At 47.6% G+C, this 20,354-nt stretch overlaps 2 protein-coding genes across 2 annotated transcripts; one reads left to right on the top strand and one right to left on the bottom strand.

The window, feature by feature from the left end:
• Positions 1-5,008: 5,008 nt before the first annotated feature.
• LOC120107008 (F-box/kelch-repeat protein At5g43190-like) lies at positions 5,009-9,583 on the bottom strand. The gene is made up of 2 exons (XM_088715084.2): positions 8,427-9,583; positions 5,009-8,167 (listed from the first exon to the last, which is right to left on the bottom strand). Exon 1 carries the CDS (start codon positions 9,521-9,523, stop codon positions 8,441-8,443), a length of 1,083 nt encoding a protein of 360 aa, XP_088571210.2. The 5' UTR covers positions 9,524-9,583; the 3' UTR covers positions 5,009-8,167; positions 8,427-8,440.
• A 140-nt stretch (positions 9,584-9,723) lies between these two features.
• On the top strand, positions 9,724-12,882 carry LOC103704394 (putative splicing factor 3A subunit 1). The gene is made up of 2 exons (XM_008787662.6): positions 9,724-12,179; positions 12,320-12,882. Exons 1-2 carry the CDS (start codon positions 9,984-9,986, stop codon positions 12,587-12,589), a joined length of 2,466 nt encoding a protein of 821 aa, XP_008785884.4. The 5' UTR covers positions 9,724-9,983; the 3' UTR covers positions 12,590-12,882.
• The last annotated feature ends 7,472 nt before the right edge of the window (positions 12,883-20,354 follow it).

Raw genomic sequence — 20,354 nt, 5'->3', positions numbered from 1 at the left:
ACAAATTTAGGACCCTTGGAGCCCTAGCATGTCCTTAAGAGGTGAGAGTATCGTTTGCATGCATGATGGCGTAGCTCTGAAAAGGCTGCCCCTGTTAATGAGCACGAGAGATAACCGTAAGGTTTTAGAAGTCATGATTTATTGGTTCTTTTGCACATTAAGATATTAACGACCAATTAGTGAAAGTGCTGCAATAGCCAATCTGATGTTGTCCACGATTTAGCAATAGTTAATTAAGTCCAATATTTTATTGGGTCTTACACAAAGGTAGGTGCATGAGCTGTATAATTATTATCCACTTTGTCTAGAGAAGAACGATTTTTGTTTTGTTTTCTTTATATTTTATTTAAGGAAAACTGAATATTATGATTTTTCTCTCGTTCAATTTGATCGCATTATAGATATATTCAAAATTAGGTCAGCAGCGTATGGTCCCAACCATTTGCCTTATATTAGCAAGTTATGTACTAAGATTTATGTGATAAGCCAGCTAACTACTGAATTAACAGTCCTTGAAGTGCTCCTTTCTAATCTCGACTACTTATAGATGTAGCCGCCGATAGCCCCGACAGGCTTAATGCTTAAAAGCCAACCGAGTTTCAGGAAGAATGCTTATCAGCTTGTTCAACCTTAATGGACATCTGACTTAATCATCTTACAACGTGGTGTACTGTGACCGGATCAAGATTATCCTAGTTTAGCCTTCTACGGACTTCATTTGACAGTGATATATCCTATGTGTTGTGTAAACAAATTGGCAATCAAACTCTTCTTGAAAGAAGAGTGTAAATGAATTGCCACTCTTGTGAAGGATGAAGAAACCTACTTAAATATTGTCATGGCCTCGAGATTTCTCTAAGTTTAGTTTTGGCTGTAGGTTTCTACATTGTCGTTGCTTGGAGATTCCTCTTTAACTTTATTTCTGGCCTGGAAGGTATGATTTCATTGTGGTCATGTGAACTTAAAATTTAGCTGGCTTACCGGAGATGTAAACAAATGCATGAACATTCTAGAATTGTAAACATGCTGAAAAGTTGGATAACACTGAAAGGCCAGTGACTGGCACAAAACAAGCTCTGCCAGATTTCAGGCAGAGATATTGTTCCAAACAAGGACAACTACAAGGAATGACAGTGCGATCTATCTCAGCATGTCTTAACCTGCTCTCATCTATCAGTTAAGAAGCAGACAGCACAGTTCTTTAAACAATTTCACTAATATAATATATTTACAAAAATTAGTTCATCAACTGTCATCAACCTTGACATGATAATGATTCAACTTGATTTTAAATTATATTCATAACTAATTGTCCTAAAGCTGGCACTAAATAGTTGGAAAAAGGTTGATGGTTATGGTAGTCTGTAATTGATTGTCCAATAATCAATTAGAATTCCAGAAGATTGAATAAGAGGAAAACACTCATTAAAAAATAAAAAAAAAACACTGACTCAATATGCACATACTCAGATTGTTCACTGCCAATAATTATCCATATGAAAAAAGGTGTGGAACATAAACCAGGTCGACCAGCTGCTTTAAGGCCGAAAGTGCAATAGAACCAAATTAACGTAATTATCCATATGAAAAAAGGTGTGGAACATAAACCAGGTCGACCAGCTGCTTTAAGGCCGAAAGTGCAATAGAACCAAATTAACGTAATCCAATCTATCGGGGATTGAACTACTACATCTTCAAGATTCTCAAAGCGGTTCCTGAATTAATGCAAGTAACGGTCTAAATAAAATAACATAGCACCAAAAGAATTGTGTCCTCAATTGTCATCTACAACACCGGCTGCCCTTCTGATGATAATCATCTACCTTTTGACTCCAGGCTCATAACAGATATTCTAAATGTCATTGTCCAGCATCAGACCTGTCTGAAATGAGAAACCTAATCTTGCCCTGAGTGTCATAAGATGGTATCATTTTGAAGTTAAGTATGTCTTAAAATATCATATATCAAAGCAAATTCAAAAGAAACTTCTACTCTGCGTCACGTGCAACATACCCTGCTAATCTAAATGGGAATGCAAGTTTGACAAATGCAGGATTGTGGATGCAAATATACGTGCATTAATATTTATATGAACATTCACAGCAAATATTTATATTAACTAAATCATGTAATAATTTCAATAGCTCATGTCAAACCAAGGTCCACCGTACCAGGTTCGGTAGGCGTACCGGTTGCCTACCGGACCGGTACGGGCCGGTTCGTACCGTGCTCCGGGCGGTATGAACCGGAAAGCTCTTCCCCGCCAGAACCGGGGAAGAAGAAGAGAACCAGAGAGAGCACGAGGAAGAAAGGGAGGGAGCCCACCTTCGGCCGCCATCGGAGAGCCGCGGAGGGGCGTCGGAGGCCGGTGGGGGACGGGGGAACCCGCAGGGGCGCTGCGGCGCCGCGGCCTCCGCAGCGCCCCCGCGGGTTCCCCCGTCCCCCGCCGGGCTCCGCCGCCCCCCGCCGGCCTCCGACGCCCCTCCGCGGCTCTCCGATGGCGGCCGAAGGTGGGCTCCCTCTCTCTCTTCCCAGCGCCCCCGCGGGTTCCCCCGTCCCCCGCCGGGCTCCGCCGCCCCCCACCGGCCTCCGACGCCCCTCCGCGGCTCTCCGATGGCGGCCGAAGGTGGGCTCCCTCTCTCTCTTCCCCGCGCTCTCTCTTTTTCTCCTCGTGTTCTTCGTCTCCGGCAAGAAACCGACCTGTACTGGTTTCCAAGGCTCCGGCGTACCGGCCCGTACCGGCCGGTACGGGCCGGTTCGGCATACGCTGTGTCAAACTATACTAGTCCTCTTCTTTGCTCCTTTCTGATTCACATGCTAAATATGAACTCCTACGAGCCAAACATGGACAACCCCAGCATTTAGTCAAATGCATGTGAGGATGAGCCACCTTGCTATTCATTTACCGCTTTAGTCACATCTAGAGTCCCCATCTTTGCATGATAGATTAAAGACATATGATGCCGCTTAGATCATCTAACATCTGTGACAATTATCATATACCAGAATGAATCAGTCTCAGAGAGCTGATGTTTATGAACGAAAACATGAACAAATTCAAAAATCATTAATCGAACTCATTGCCAAGCCCTAACTGCAAGGTATAAAGGCATCCTGATTCGTCACTTTCTTCAGATGAAACAAGCAACCATGCATGTAGAATAGCACTCTAGATTGAGTTGTCCCTTGATATTGCCTTTTCATGCTTGGGCAAGGCAAAACAACTGAAAGTTGGCAATGTTATAGCATGTTGATTAAGACGCAGCTGCCTTGTTTCCTCCTTTGTTTGGGAAACAATTACAATGAAAGGAATAGAAAAAGTCTCTAAATATGCAATGAACTTTTTCTTTTGTAAGAAAAGAAAATCAGATATTAGATGGAAGCATTGCAGAAAGACCAAGATAACAGAAGAATTCCTCAGGGTAACTGATGTTGTACTATTGAAAAATACTTATATAGAAATGGACAAAAAGAGTGATCAGTTTTGACCATCTTAGTTGAGATAGGTAATGCATTATGGAGATCAAGGTCATGTTTAATGATGCCCATGGCCTTGAACCATCAAAGTAATGGAATCCAGAATCTTGATAATAAGCAATCAGTTATGATGATGAAATATGACTGGAAAATGATAAAAAAAGGTGACCATTTCTGATGCAACCACAGTTCTGCGCTGAGTGGCTATGAGACAATTAAAATGAAGTCGTTTCTGTTGTTTTTCTTCTTCTTCCTTCTTTTTATTCTTCTAACTTTTTTGTCTGTGATGGCATAAAAACAATTATACATGTGTTCCAATGCTCACCAGGACCTTCGCCTTACAAGGTGCCTGATGTTAGGAGGGAAGAACAAATGTCTCTAAGGTAGAATTAGTAACATCATCTCTAACATAGAACTAAGGGAGATGAATTGAAAATTTTGTGAAAAGCATGTTCATTTTTAATCCCTAGGGTGAAATTTTTGAAGATTGCAGCACAAACCAGGAAGGGCAAAATATGATCGGGAAAGTCTTAGCAGGGGGAGTACGGAGTTAATTAAGTTCTTCCGAGACAAGCCCAAGTGGGCTGGAGACCATACTAATGTGATAGAACAATAGATTGCCCTGAAGAATACAGCTATCTCAGGAAAGTTATTCTTCAATATTGTTTAAGATTTGGAGTGGAGCAATAAATATAAATAACAAGAGGTAAAGATAGCCTTGAGGCCTAGCCAGTTCCACATCTGGTTGCAGTTTGTAGCTAAGTTTTGCTAGAAGCTCCTCTAGAAATAAGGACAACCATTGATTTTACAGTGCATAATATATTTCTTTCATGGCCTTCTAGAAGCTTTTCCTTTTTGTTAGTTGAAAACCTAAATAAGATAATCATGCCTTCAGATAAACATTACATTACATGCATAAACATTTCCAAAGCAAATTGGTAGCGGACAGGGAACTAAAGATGTTATCACCTAGGCTTAGGGAAGAAAGAAACATTGGCAGCTCAGAAATATTCAATTTTATTACTTGTTCCAGTCAATTATAATCATATTTCAAGTCATGGAAGAGAAGTCTAATATCTTCTATATCAGCAATCATAGTTTCTTACTGCATTATTATCAGTAACCACACACTTCTTAACTATGTTTCTAACAGCCAAGGCCAGTTATTTTTGAATTTCAGTCAATAGCAATAAATTATATAGGAGGATTTGAGTAGAAATGTTCTTTATAAATTCTAGTTTGAACTATTTTAGGTCAGAAAATTTTAAAAAAAATTAGTGACTTGCTTTAACACATACCTTAAAAGCCTTCCTATAAAAGTAAATAGGATGGCATTTTTCTAGAGTGAAATTATTAAAGAAACCTTTTATTTTTTTCCTTTTTCTTCATTTCATGTCAACATAAAAGGAAATTATAGCTCAAATTAGCCCCAATAAATGTAATTTGACCTAACAAATGAAATTAAGATCCAAAATCTGTTGAGGATCCAAGTAACAGACCCATAGAAAATGTTTTCCTCCATACTTCTTCATTCTGAATTACATTTACCAATCAAACTGACTTCCCTATCTATATTTAACAACAAAACACTCAAATTCTTCCTTTCCCTCTTCCCTATGCAACAATTAAGTCTAAATCTATCCCATACTCAGATCTCATCCATTCCAACATCAAGATAAAGACTCTAAGAACCTGCAAAATTGTGGCTTTAGTGGATAAAATCAAATCCTCAAAAAAAAAAGAAGAACTCCATTAAAAAAATGCATGGCATGTTTATTGAAGACATATGACAGTAAATAAACTAACAACATAGTTGAAACTTATTGTACAAAACCAAGATAAACCAAGTGAGGTTCAATAAAACGATCCATAGCATGCCTAAATAACAAAGTCTATTTTTACAATCTGATGTCAATTGTAATGCATATTCCAGCACGAACCTTTTCTACAAGAACTTCAGCTCAACCTTTCATATAGTTGTCAATGCTTAAACTAAACAATAGACCAACAAGTTCATTAAAACTCTTTATACAGAACCAAGAGAAACCAAGTGACATTCAATAACAAGATCCATAATGCACCTAGATAACGAAGTCTTTTTCTGAGTCTGATGTCAATAGTAAGTATTGTAACACATGTTCCAGCAGGAAACCTGATATGCAAAAAAATGCAGCTCAACCTTGCATATAGTTCACAATGCTTAAACTAAGCAATAAAACAGAGTTGAGTTTGAAAAGCTTCCACGAGAAGAATGCCTTGATTTATGACACAGAGGTAGTGCAGTTGTTCATAATTGCCAGCACACAGATAGCATACCCTGATAGAAACTCTCTTAAAAATGTATAAAACTAATATACGATGCACAAAATGCCAGATAACAGATATCACTATTCTAATTACCAGTGACTCCATGTCGAAACTAATTTCTCATATTACAAGTAGACATGGCCAACGAATAATCTCCATTGACAGGGTCAAATCATAACAGTGCTGAGAATATATATACAAAACAAATTTCATAAATTATCAATCATAATTTTCAAATTACAAGAATATTAAAATACATATGTTAGAACAATTAGAATAGTAGTAATAGCATGCTCGATTTGTTTAATCAAATTTAAAATAGAGATCATAATCAAATTTAATAAACTAATTATAATTTTTCAAAGGTCATTAGAAAACATATTTTGAAGTGTTAGGTTACTTACCTTGCGAGCGAAACCAAACTATAGATTCAAAAAATTTCAAAAATCCTTCTCAGAATTTAAAACTCTGGCAAGCGCTCAACTGAAATCTCCAGTGAGCACCGTGAGCTAAGACCGTTGCAAGTTAAGAGGAGGAAGGAGAAGAAATCGACGATGGCGATCAGCAAAACCTATCGCCGGTGAGGCGAAAGGGGGTATGGGGGGTCTTTAAATAGTCGATGGAGGCTAGATTTTCTAGCTCCCATAGGAAATCGATATGAAAAAGGAGTTTGTCTTCTACTCCAAGTCGAACAAGACTTTATCTTTTTCTTCCATCTCCTACTCCAAGGCGAACAAGGCTCTATCTTTTTTTTTTCATCTCCTACTCCAACTTTTACAGCTTGACCAGTCAAGTAGACTATGCCCAATTCTTTATTAGCTGATGAGATGGGTGTTAGACTACCAATGTAGACAAATAGCTTCAACTAAATGTATTCCAGTTTTAGTTTAGCAGTCAATGGTTTTTATGAACAAGCACCAATGGCAGGGTCCTAGCCAACCAAAAGACTAAACAAAAAGGTACATAACAATAGAAAATATATTAGCGTCTCATTGCCAACCAGTTTTAGTTTAGCAGTCAATCGCTTTACTAAATAATGTTTATTGCTTTCAAATGCTCTGCACTCTAGCTCTGCAATTTGGACCAACTCGCGATGGTCCTCTTTATACTTCGCTTGTTGATACTTTATGGCATCATCAGCAACATTCACAATCAAAAAGAAAAACTCTCTTATCCATTGGAATTATTCTGCACCTTCCTAAAAATTCTTGCAATATGAGCACCACTTCTCTCAACCAAAAGAAAGCACTATGTTTAATTCAACAAGGACTAGAAAGAGAGTAAAGAAAATCATCCAAACTTACCATCCAGCAGATAACCACATCTTTAGGTTGAAACTATCAATCTTTAAGGAAAGCCTACCATTCCTAGTTAAACAGCTGAACAATATATCGATAATAGAAGCGTAGGTAATGGACAATATATTTTTGATCTCATATCCTCATGGATGAACATTAATAACATGACACAGCGACAATGAAATAACACTAAGTACTTTTAAATAAGTTCAACCTACAAGCGTATGACAACACTAGAAACATACATGCACCCTGACTAATACTTAAAAAGAATATCATATAAGAAGAAATAATGATGCCAAAACAAGAATACAATTGCTTAATTTGTAAAAAGAGGCTTGAGAGAAGTGGCACTCATCTTGCAAGAATTTTTAGAAAGGTGCAGAATAATTCACATGGATAAGAGAGTTTTTCTTTCTAATTGTGAATGTTGCTGGTGGTGCCATAAAGGTAGCAACAAGCAAAGTATAAAGAGGGCTATCACAAGCCGGTCCAAATTGCAGAGCTAAAGTGTAGAGCATTTGAAAGCAATAAACATCGAAAGGTTTTGCTGGGGGATACAGTTAGTCCTATGATGAAAACTCTATCCATGTCAAGAACTTGATTTTCTTTCACTCATTGTTTAAGGAAGCTAATGATATATCCTTATTTTTGTCATGTTAAATTCATCTCACCCACCTAATGTACAATACCTCTGATTTTCTCCTCTAGGGGTAACATCAGCTTTCTCAAAAATTCTAATAAAATTAAAATTGCAGACTAAATCATAAAAATTCCAAGGATAGATAGCAGATAGATCATCAGTCATAAGAATTCGCCTAGAAAAAAATTCTTCAGTGATAGTTCCCCGGTAAGTCAGATGAACCGACCTCCTGTTGCTCCCTTCAATTCTGCATTCCTGAAAACGCCGCCTGATATCACATATTCTCCCAACTTTCAAGTAACCTCTCCCATAATTGATGCTGGTTAACAGAGCAAGCAGACCAAACACTTGAAAATAGGATCACGTGCAATATGGTACCACAAAGTTTTCTTTTGCTCTTGTGAAACACTGCCCAAGTCTGAATAACTTGTGGCAAGGAAATCTGAATAATTTTCACCGAGTCCATCACTATCAGCAACCTCATTATATATTTTCTTGATGACTCAAACCCAAAGGAAAAAAAATTCAAGCCTTTTCTAGGCCAACCAAAGTTTAGATGAATATAAAATGTTTAAAATATAAAAGACAAATAAAAAAATTAAGAAAATGATAAAATATAGAATAATCTTTCCTTTTTTGTATGAGGTCAAATAATTACAACCTCCTGAAGAACAAAGGAGATAATTCCCAAGAAATATTACCCCTTGTCATCTGTTTACCTTCCACTGGATCCTTTCAACAGATCGATACGAGGCTCTATCGCATGCCCAAACCAAAACATTCTGCTCCTAGTGATTACATCACACGGCGGCGGCCACCACCACCTCCTTGCAGGCAAATCAAACATTAACACAGCAGCATCTAGAGTGTTGTAGAAACAAACAATCCCCCTCCGAGCTACCGTCTCGAAATGATCGAGCCTGCGACCTCCAAATTTTCTGAAAAATCCATCAGGCATGAAGCAGATCAACCTCCATTCTTTCTTTGGCCAATCGAGCTCCCAAATCCCAACCCTAGCCATGCATCCCACCTCCTCCACGCCCCCAACCAAGAACAAACAATGTTCAAGATCAAAGATATGGGAACAAACAACCGGCGGCATCGCCACGTCTATGAGGTTCCAATCGCCGCCGATCGGATCGAAGGTCAATAGATGATCGGGCCCTTGGCTGAGGACGAGCAGTAGGCCATCCAATAACACGGCATTGCCGAGGACGGCGAATCGGCCGGGGAACTGACCCTTGAGCTCCCACCGGCCAGAACGGGAGTCGAAGACCTGTGAATAGACGCGATCGCCGGTGCTGACGGCGACGATCGTGTAATGGGGCCAGGGGAATTCATCGATGAGAGCGAGGGCGTAGGGTTGGAGAACGCTCGCCATGTTAGGAAGGAGGGCGAGGGAGGCACCGGAGAAGAGGTCGTAGACGGCGAGGCGGCCGCAGTCGTCCTCGGCCACGACGAGGCCGCCTGCGGAGGCGAGGGGGGAGAAGAGGGAGGGGGGAAGGGCGAGGGTGAGCCAGCGGTCGCCGGAGGGGCGGTAGGCGGCGGCGCGGGAGAAGTTGTCGGTGAATAGAATGAGGTAGAGGTCGTCGGCGTGGCGGCGGCGGTGGCGGAGGGAGGAGAGGAAGGTGGGTGAGCGGATGGTGGAGCGCCAGGAGCGGGAGACGGACTGGCAGAGGGCGAGGGTGGAGACGGGGAGGAGGGAGAGGATGGATTCTTGGAGGGCGAAGGGGAGGAGGTCCCACGGGAAGAAGGGGGCCGGGTGATGATCGGAGCCCGAAGATTGCTCCATTTCCATGGGGGTTTTTGGTTGAGGGTGCGCAGCGTTCGTTTCTAGTATAATCTTTCTAAATAATATGTAATATTTATACTACAAAAATGAGTTGAGTTGGGTTTAGTTTGGGTTGGATTAGAACGAGGTTCGGGTCTAGTTGAGGTTTAGATTCAAGTCCAATTCTAACCAAAAGCCCACTCAAGCTCGACCCTAGGTTTTATGGACACAACCCGAGTTTATAACCAAAATAATACGCCGGAGCGCAACCCCAAAGACCCCGATCCGTGTCGCCGAGTCGACCTCCATCTCCGTCTCTCCTCGCCATCATCGTCTCAAGGATTTCTTGCCTCCTCCTTCCCTTCCCTCTTCTCCTCCATGGATGCAGCGGCGGTAACAGCGATAGGTCGATCTAGATAGCTTCGTCTTCTATCAATCTCACTTAATTATCTTATCTCCACCTCGAAATAGAAAACCCTAGAGAGAGATGATCGGCACGATCCTCCCCCTTCCGGCCCCGCCCTCCGACGGCAACCTTGGCCCCATTCCCCCCGCCCAGATCACCGACGAGAACAAGGATGACAAGAAGCTCAAAGAGCAACCGCCCGCCGCCGCCGCCCCTCCGGCGCCGGTGGCAACCCACACGAGAACCATTGGCATCATCCACCCGCCTCCCGACATCCGGATGATCATCGAGAAGACGGCCACCTTCGTCGCTAAGAATGGCCCCGAGTTCGAGAAGCGCATCCTTGCCAACAACGCCGGCAACGCTAAGTTCAACTTCCTCATCCCCTCCGACCCTTACCACGCCTACTACCAGCACCGTGTCTCGGAATTCCGCTCCCAGCAGCAGCAGCCCCCCGCCGCTGACTCTGACTCCTCCTCTCAGCAGCAGCAGCTGCAGCAGCCGCCTCCTCCCCCCGATTCCGCCCCCGCTGCACCTTCCGGCGATTCCGCCGCCAAGCCCGACCCCGCCGCCCCGTTTCGCATCCCCGCTCGGAAGGTCCTCGAGCCGCCCGAGGCCGAGCAGTACACAGTCCGGCTCCCGGAGGGGATCACCGGGGAGGAGCTCGACATCATCAAGCTCACCGCCCAGTTCGTCGCTCGGAATGGGAAGGGCTTCTTGAATAATCTCTCGAACCGGGAGGCGACCAACCCGCAGTTCCACTTCCTGCGGCCGACCCACAGCATGTTCACCTTCTTCACTGCGCTCACCGACGCCTACTCGAAGGTGCTGATGCCGCCCAAGGGGGTGACGGAGAAGATACGGAGCAGCACGCGTGACATGACGACGGTGCTCGAGCGGTGCCTGCACCGCCTCGAGTGGGAGCGCTCGCAGGAGCAGGCGAGGCAGAAGGCCGAGGATGAGATCGAGCAGGAGAGGCAGCAGATGGCGATGATCGATTGGCATGATTTTGTCGTGGTGGAGACCATTGAGTTTGCAGATGATGAGGATGAAGAGCTGCCGGTGCCAATGACGCTGGAGGAGGTCATAAGGAGGAGCAAGATGTCGGTTTTGGGTGAAGAGGAAGCCATGGAAACAGCGGAACCAGGAAAGGAGATGGAGATGGAGATGGATGAAGAGGAGGTCCAGCTTGTAGAAGAAGGCATGAGGGCAGCAAGACTTGAAGATGGTGGCCGGGCTGAGAAGAAGGGTGAAGCAGAGGCGACGGCGGCACCTACTGATGAACCAGAGCCTCCAATGAGGATTGTGAAGAACTGGAAGAGGCCCGAGGAGAGGATACCTGCTGAAAGAGACCCGACCAAGTTTGTGATCTCGCCGATCACCGGCGAGCTGATTCCGGTCAGTGAGATGGCCGAGCATATGCGTATTTCACTCATAGACCCCAAGTACAAGGAGCAGAAGGAGAGGATGATGGCAAAGATCCGGGAGACTACTCTTGCTGCGGATGATGAGATCTCTAGAAACATTGTGGGGCTTGCGCGAACCCGTCCCGATATTTTTGGCACTACAGAGGAAGAAGTCTCTAATGCCGTGAAGGCTGAAATTGAGAAGAAAGACGAGCAGCCGAAGCAGGTCATTTGGGATGGGCACTCTGGTAGCATTGGGCGAACTGCGACTCAAGCTTTGTCCCAGAATCTTTCTGGTGAGGAACAAGCTGATACTATCAGTGACGATGGGAGGACCCTTCCAGGCCCTGCTCCGCCTCCGAGACCTGGTGTACCATCAGTGCGCCCTCTCCCGCCCCCACCACCTGGATTAGCTCTGAATATTCCTCGTTTTCCTCCGAGTGTGGCCCCTTACTCTGCTCCTGCTACTAGTGGGGGAATGATGCTGCCACCACCAAGGCCAGGAATTATGTCGATGGCTCCATCTGTGAGGCCTGCAGCTCCACCGATGTCTCTGGCTTCAAACCAGCAGCCTGTTATGATGAGCAGGCCACCGATGCCCCAGGGGATCTCGGTGTCACCTTCTATGCCCATACCGCCACCACCTGGATCGCAGTTCACTCCTTTGATGGCTCCCCGACCATTTGTTCCTATGCCCATGCCACCTCCTAACATGCCAACTGTCCTGCCGCCTCCTCTCCCACAAGGATTGCCACCTCCACCTCCTCCTGAGGAGGCTCCTCCACCTCTACCTGATGAGCCAGAGCCAAAGAGGCCAAGGACTGATGATGTTTCTCTCATACCAGAGGATCATTTCCTCACTCAACATCCTGTAATGCCTTCCGTGACTTTATACATTTCTGTTGTTACATGTTTTTTTCCTTTTCCGTTAAGCATTTATTCTTGTGGTTAATTCAATGGATTAATGGATGATTATAGGATAAATGACCTATACTACTTATTACTTTGCAGGGACTTGCTCGCATTTCTGTATCTGTTCCTAATGTTGATGAGGGGAACTTGAAAGGCCAGCTTCTGGAGATCACAGTACAGTCCTTGTCTGAGACTGTTGGCAGTCTTAAAGAGAAGATTGCTGGAGAGATTCAGCTTCCTGCTAATAAGCAGAAATTGAGCAGCCGGGCAGGTTTTCTAAAGGACAACCTTACACTTGCTTATTACAACATTGGCCCTGGAGAAACGTTATCTCTTGCTCTAAGGGAGCGTGGTGGCAGAAAGAAATGATCTCTCCTTCTTTCTTGTTGCAAGGTCGCTTTGGAAGAAGTAGAGTTGTCGGCTACAAAATAATATTTGGGTCTGTATAAGGTGGTACAATTAGTTGGGTTTGTATGATGAGGAATTTCTCAGACCTATGTTTGGTAGGTGGATTGGAACTTATCCATTACTAGTAGCTGATGAAATTCATGATTTTTAATCCAGATGTGAAATGTGGATGTAATCATGCTCTGATGTGCTATGGTGGAATGTTATATATTCCCCCAAGTGCAAGCTAATCATGACTTGATCAGTTTCTGTCACCATACTCTTGTTGCCTTCTGAGTTTCAGTTTTTATCTCTTTTTGTTGAAACCAGTGCTCTATTGCTGTGTATGGATTATAACTATAAACAAAATTAGGAGTCTATTTAATATTTTTGATGTTAATGCCTATAATTTCTTGTGTATTTTCTCATCGGCTGCACGGTCCATGGGTTCTATTTTTGATGAATCACGAATGCAATTTTTCAAATGTTGGTTAATTTATTACCTATGATGCTTAGTTTTTAATAGAAAGGTCAGTGATGCTCACTATACATGCAATGACTTTTACAATGTGTTCGGCGGTGTCCATTTGGACCAAGTGGACTCTAGCTGGATGTCATATATGCTCTCCAATTTTGTATTTTTTTATTATCGTGTTATTTCAGTCATCATATGAATTATATGTATTAAGCCTATATGTACTGCATATATCCTTTGATTTCTTACATATCGGTTGTCAGGCTCCATGCTTCACACCCTGAAGAGATAACTCATAATCAAAATATGGTTGTGACTTGTGAGAGTTCAAGAACAGTTTACTACTATTTCTCAGCCCAAAGTTCTCCCTCCATGAAGTAGCGTCAATTTATTGATCAAAGCAACTTGCTGGAAGGGAGGGGCCAACAGGCCTGCCATAAATATTGGCAGGTCATTTCAAGGAAGGCAGACCTATTGTGTAGAAATTTTAATCTCATGCAAGCAGAAAAGCAACCTTTGAGATTCCTGGAAGATTAGATCGATCATTAGAGTCGAGATAAAGAGGTGAGAAGATACTGTTTGGTATGCGAACCGGATTCATCTCTGAGGCAAATTATGAGCCAAACTGAAACATGATCCAGTGTCTTCTACCTTGAATATGACTATAAATTATTCTTTTTGCATATCATAGTGACCTTCTCAAATCTACTCTTCCGAAAGAATAGCTGATCTGAGTGCTGCACATTCTTGTTCTTCCCTTCTAAAAGGCACTATATGACACTAAGCTAGTAAGTGCACGATCAGATCATTATTACTACACAGAAGTGCCGTACATAGTTCTGAAGTAAGAATAACATGGCCAATGCCTCTGTTTAACAGGATAGTTTTGCTAGCAATGACATAAGAAGTCCTGCATACAACATTGGTTAAGTTGTAGGAACATTTAAGCTTCCTTAGGCATGTGCATTTTTGTCTTGCATCCCTTGACTTTAGCTTATTAACATTCATCTACTTGAGTCATCTTGCAACTTTCTTATGGAGATTATGCTCAAGGCATGGGAGCACCTTGCTTTGATGTCATGCGGGGTCACGGCCATCTGAACCTGCATCACGTCAGGTATGGAATCTAGTGCACATCATGATGGCGGTAAAGCAGCTGGTCACTGCTGCTTTGGCTCCATCCATGTCTCTTACCATTGTTTTGTCCTTAATTATTCTGTGGTTAAGGGTCATTTCCATGGTGCCGCGTCCCTCCAAGTGCACTGGTGCAGCCTGCCTTCCCAGGCTCTTTCTTTAACCTCCTACCACAGCTGCCCTTACCCACTCCATTGGCCGCAGAAACTGAGGATGATCTATGGTTCTCTGTTACTAGCTTGTCTACAGGTCGGTCAGGGGCTAGAATGCTCCTCCTGCATGCTGGAAGTTGGGTGATCTGAAGTTGGTCTTTGTTGTGGTGTCTATTCTGGGTATTTTGGGGCGATGATTATCTTTTAAATGGTCCTTGTTAGCTGTACTTACTCTCTACCATAATATATAATCCTTGCACAAAAAAGGCTATATATAAATTCATCATTTCAAGTTTATGAAATGAGGCAACTTTATCTTTAAGATTGTTCTGTTTATTTTGTCAGCCTGAAATTGACAAGGGTTGTAGTTGATATTGGAGATGGGACCATGCATGTTATTCCAGTTCGGGATTGTTACATGAGTGGGAGCAGTATCAAATCTTTCCTGATTGCAGGCAGTGATGTAACTCAGTCTGTTCTGCAACTTTTACAGGTACAAGACTTTTCCTTGCTTTTTTTTCAGGTTCATAAGGTATCTAGGATGCTGTTTTTTATAGATGCATGTAATTCGTGCTATGCTTCTGATGTTCTTAAAGTGATATTATGAGTGGCCATTATAGTGGCTAAGCTCTACTTACCATATTGTTATTTCAGGCGGAAATATTTTGCTTTCCTGAATGAAACATTATGAAGTAATATTTGTTATGGGGGAATTGAGCCGCCATGCCCCACGTGATCGGCACGCGTATCCAGGAAAGCTACAGCTGCCCTATGATCCAGCACTCCGACCCCGAGTCGGACCTCCTCGGCTCCGCAGCCCGACCCCGGGTCGGCTGCCCTATGATCCAGCACTCCGACCCCGAGTCGGACCTCCTCGGCTCCGCAGCCCGACCCCGGGTCGGCTGCCCTATGATCTAGCACTCCGACCCCGAGTCGGACCTCCTCGGCTCCGCAGCCCGACCCCGGGTCGGCTGCCCTATGATCCAGCACTCCGACCCCGAATCGGAGATCTTTTGATAACGACAGGCTATTCTCCAGAGGCACGCCGCGGCCTCCTGCTCCACTACTCCCTGCAACGGCTGTACCCGATGCTGCCCACGATCTCCTGTATCGACCGTACAAAGCGGAGCTCCACTACGCCCTGCCATGACCGTACCCGGCGCTGCTCCACGACGCCCCGTAACGGCCATGTCAGTGGCCATTCTATCGTGCCCCACGACGACAAACCCCCCTGAGAGACCTCCCAGCCAGGCATATATGCGGCTGGGGGGAGAAGGGGGGGGTAAGCAATACCTCCCAGAGCACTCTCTCCCACTTGTGATTATCATCTCTCCTCCTCCAATCTCCTCTGACTTGACCGTCGGAGGGCCATCACCACCCTGGTGGTGGTGCAAGGCTTGTTTGCAGGTTCCTTGGCGGAAGGTGGAGCGCAACCAGCACCAACCAAGACAACTCAGGCGGAACCCCGTTCACACCGTCGTGTCAATCGTTCTCGGTTTGGACCACCAGCAACAGTTGGCGCTAGAAGGAGGGCCGAATCTCAGAACGGTCGTAATGGCACGGCGAGGTGGTCGCGGAGCTTCCAATGCTTCCGGTCGCGGAGCCTCTCGCGCCTCTGGCCGGGAGGCTGCTGCGTCCCCAACACACTCTCAGCAGCATTCCACCGCTTCTCCTCCCATTCAGACGGTCGAACCTGCTCAGTTCGACCAGCTAGCCCAGCAGGTTCGCACCCTCGCGGAGGCAGTGCAGAATCTGCAGGGTGTGATCTCTCGGGTGCCGCAGCGGGCTCAGGAGCCGCTGCTCCCCGAGCACTCGCCTCTTCCTCACAACCCGCGCTCCTTCCTCTCCCATGGAGAGGAGCGCCGGCGCGGGGAGGATTCTCGAGTGCGGTCCATTCTGCCAGGACCTTCTCATCGGAGCTGCGCGGGGTACGAGAGGCGGACCCGGGCGCGTTCTCAGACACCCCAGTCCTCGAGGGGCCCGCACTCCAGTCGGTCCCCCTCGCGCCGCTCCTTGTCTCCCACCCACCGGTCGCGCTCCCTGGACCGGCGGGTGGACGATCTCCACAGACAGCTCCAGGTCCTGAAGGGCCACTCCAAAGATCCCTTCGCCGACTTGGAAATCTCCTCCCAGCCGGCGCTTGCCTCAAGGATCCTGCGAACCCTAAACCCGCCGGGGTTCAAAATGCCGGCGATCGAACCCTACGACGGGGCGGCGGACCCACGGGACCACGTGGAGAGTTTCAGGACTCTTATGCTCCTCCATGGAGCATCGGATCCTCTCCTCTGCAAGGCCTTCCCGGCGACCCTCCGCGGCCCGGCAAGGGCGTGGTTCGCCGGCCTGGAGGCTAATTCCATCCAGTCCTTCCACCAGTTCACCCGTCTCTTCATCAGCCATTTCGCCGTCAGTAGCCGGCGAAGACTGGTCTCCGACTCCCTCTTCGATGTCCGGCAGAACGAGGGAGAGAGCCTGCGGGATTATCTCACCCGCTTCAACAAGGCAACACTGGAGGTCCGGAATTTGAGCCAGGAGGTGGCTCTCTCAGCCCTGAAGCGAGGCTTCCGGAAGGGCAGACTCACCTTCTCCCTGGACAAACGTCTGCCGCGGAGCTTCCCGGAGCTGTTGTCTCGGGCAAACCAGTATGCAGACGCCGAGGAGGCAGCCTCCCACCGGAACAAGGAGGCCGCCGAAGCCCCTCTAAAGCCCGGGAAGAAAAGGCGAAAAGAGGCACCCCAGAGGAGGAGCCCGACGCCTCAACGCCGGCGCAGAAGCCCGTCACCAGCAAGGAACCACGGCGCCACACGCCCTCGTTCTCCGCACCGACGCTTCAACCGGTACACCCCACTCCTGGCCCCCCGGGCCCAGATCCTCATGGAGGTCAAGGGGCGGGAGGACCTCCCGGTCCCGAGGCAGATGAAGAAGATCCCTGGGAGGAAGCCTTCTCGGGCGTACTGTGAGTACCACCGAGACCACGGCCACGATACCGAAGACTGCTTCCAGCTTCGGGACGAGATCGAGGCTCTCATTCGCCGAGGACGTCTCGGTCGATATGTAAACGACCGACGTCCCCCCGCAGACCCGCGTCCAGCCAACCCGGCCCCTCAGGAGCCTCGGGAGCAGAATCGACCCGTTGCGGGAGTGATCCACACCATCACTGGGGGCTGCTCTCGGCCCGTGAGGAACGCAGGGGGCTCGGCGGAAGTATCAGGAGTGGCCGTCGCGAAGAGGCAGCGGGTCGGAAATGTAATCACTTTTTGTGATGAAGATGTAAAGGGGGTTCAGACTCCCCACGATGACGCCATGGTGATCTCTCTCACATGGCGGACTATGATGTAAGGCGTGTTCTTGTGGATAGTGGAAGCTCAGCTGATATTTTGTATTACGAGGCCTTCCAAAAGATGGGCTTTCCCCGACAATTGTTGCACAAAACATCCACCCCCCTCATAGGATTCACTGGAGACGCTATCTCGGCCGAAGGTGTCATCGAGCTGCCTGTGACTGCGGGCATTGCACCCGCAGAAGCCACGGTGCGGCTCGGGTTCTTGGTCGTCCGTGTCCCCTCGGCCTACAACGCTATCCTCGGACGACCCGGACTGAACGCCCTTCGCGCGGTGGTTTCTACCTACCATTTGCTCATGCGGTTCCCCACAGCGGCCGGGATTGGAGAGGTCCGAGGTGACCAGCCGACCGCACGGCAGTGTTTCCTAGCAACTCTCAAAGGGAAGAAGCCCATGGAGGCCCTAAGCGTCGAGTCACTTGACGCCAGAGACGAAGTGGCCTTGCGGCACGGGGAGCCGGCCGAGGGCGTAATCGAAGTTCCCCTCGAAGAAGGCCGCCCGGACCGCACGGTCCGGGTCGGTGCCAATCTCGACTTGGAAGCTCGGCTCCGGTTAGTGGAATTCCTCCGAGCCAATGCAGATGTGTTTGCCTGGTCGGCGGCCGATGTACCTGGGATCGACCCGGAGGTCGTTTCTCACGCCCTCAACGTCGACCCGACCCACCGACCGGTAAAGCAAAAGAAGAGACACTGTGCCCCGGATCGGATCCGGGTGGTCGACCAGGAGGTAGACAAACTCTTGGAGGCAGGTTTCATAAGAGAGGTGAGCTACCCCGAGTGGCTGGCAAACGTCGTACTTGTCCGGAAGGCGAGCGGGAAGTGGAGGATGTGCGTCGACTACACCGACCTGAACAAGGCGTGCCCCAAGGATAGCTTTCCGCTTCCACGGATAGACCAACTGGTCGACGCGACTTCCGGATATCAGCTACTGTCTTTTATGGACGCCTTCTCCGGCTACAACCAAATAATGATGGCTCCACAGGACGAGGAGAAAACTGCCTTCATAACAGACCGGGGGCTGTACTGTTACAAGGTAATGCCCTTCGGTCTGAAGAACGCTGGCGCCACTTACCAGCGCCTCGTCAATAAAATCTTCAAGGAGCAGATCGGCCGGAATATGGAGGTGTACGTGGACGATATGCTGGTAAAAAGCCGCCATGCAGACCAGCACATTGCAGATCTGGAGGAGACTTTCACCACCTTGCGAAAGTTTCGCATGAAGCTAAACCCAGCGAAGTGCGCTTTTGGTGCTTCGGCCGGGAGGTTCCTCGGTTTCATTGTCAACCAGCGCGGGATCGAGGCCAACCCGGACAAGATCAAAGCCATCCAAGATATGTCCCCTCCGACCAAAGTGAAGGAGGTTCAGGAGCTCGCTGGAAGGGTCGCCGCGCTCGGACGATTTGTGGCAAAGTCGGCCGAACGCTGCCAACCATTCTTCAAGGTGTTGAAGCGCCCAAAAGACTTCCTCTGGACGGCCGAATGCCATGCGGCGTTCGACCAGCTCAAGGAGTACATGGCGTCTCCTCCCCTGCTGTCCAAGCCGCAAGAGGGGGAGATGCTCTACCTTTACCTGGCGGTCTCCCCAACCGCAGTCAGCGCAGTACTGGTTCGGGAAGAGGCAAGACTTCAGAAGCCTGTATACTACATCAGCCGAGTCCTCCGGGATGCCGAGACGCGGTACACGAAGGCTGAGAAGATCGCCTTCGCGCTGCTGACTGCGACCAGGAGGCTTCGCCCCTATTTCCAGGCTCATTCTGTCACCCTTTTGACCGATCAACCACTGCGGCAGATTCTCAGCAATCCAGAGAATGCGGGACGGCTGGTGAAGTGGGCAGTAGAACTTGGTGAGTTCGACATCCGCTACCAGCCCCGACCAGCCATCAAGGCCCAGGTACTCGCGGACTTTCTCGCTGAGTGCACTGTGCAGGAGGCGGAACCTAAGCCGCCGGAGACACCCAGCCTCGATCTCCCGATCTGGACGCTCCACATTGACGGGTCGTCGAACCCTGAAGGTGGAGGGGCTGGGCTGGTCCTCACCAATCCCGATGGAGTGATAGCCGAGTATGCCTTGAGGTTCGGATTTCCAGTGACCAACAATGAGGCGGAGTACGAGGCCCTAGTCGCGGGACTCAAACTCGCCAAGGAGCTCGGCATCCGGCGTCTGAAAGTCTTCACCGACTCCCAGCTGGTGGTCGGGCAGGTTCGAGGGGAGTTCGAGGCGCGGAGCCCGACCATGCAGAGCTACGTCCGGAAGGTGCAAACACTCATTCCCGACCTCGGCAGTGTTGACATTCAGCAGGTCCCGAGGAGCGAAAATGCCAGGGCCGACAGGTTGTCCCGCCTAGTGGACGCAGACGCGCACAACTTGTCGAGGGCAATCTACCTGGAGACCCTGGATGCCCCGAGCATTGACGGGGCTGAAGCGGTGATGGCAATTGATCCGGAGCCGTCTTGGATGGACCCGCTCGTCGCCTACCTCGCCGAAGGAATCCTCCCTGAAGACGAAGATCAGGCCCGGCGGCTTGTAAAGAAGTCCGCCCACTACGTACTTTATGAAGGGAGGCTGTATCGGACCTCGTTTACCGCCCCCCTCTTAAGGTGCCTCCGCCCCGCGGAAGCGGCCTAAGCCCTCGGCGAAGTCCACGAAGG

The sequence above is a fragment of the Phoenix dactylifera genome, chromosome 2 (genome assembly GCF_051530095.1).
Source record: "Phoenix dactylifera cultivar Ajwa chromosome 2, Ajwa_hap1_PhDact_Kaust_v1.1, whole genome shotgun sequence".
In the NCBI taxonomy this organism is placed as follows: domain Eukaryota; kingdom Viridiplantae; phylum Streptophyta; class Magnoliopsida; order Arecales; family Arecaceae; genus Phoenix; species Phoenix dactylifera.
This window is presented reverse-complemented; position numbering and strand designations above follow the sequence as displayed.

What these genes read in the sequence shown, in the direction of transcription:
- LOC103704394 (XM_008787662.6), top strand. Translation starts at nt 9,984, where the DNA reads ATGATCGGCACGATCCTCCCCCTTCCGGCCCCGCCCTCCGACGGCAAC. An exon ending in ATTTCCTCACTCAACATCCT is followed by an intron (nt 12,180 to 12,319) that starts GTAATGCCTTCC and finishes ATTACTTTGCAG; the next exon opens with GGACTTGCTCGCATTTCTGT.
- LOC120107008 (XM_088715084.2), bottom strand. Translation starts at nt 9,523, where the DNA reads ATGGAAATGGAGCAATCTTCGGGCTCCGATCATCACCCGGCCCCCTTC.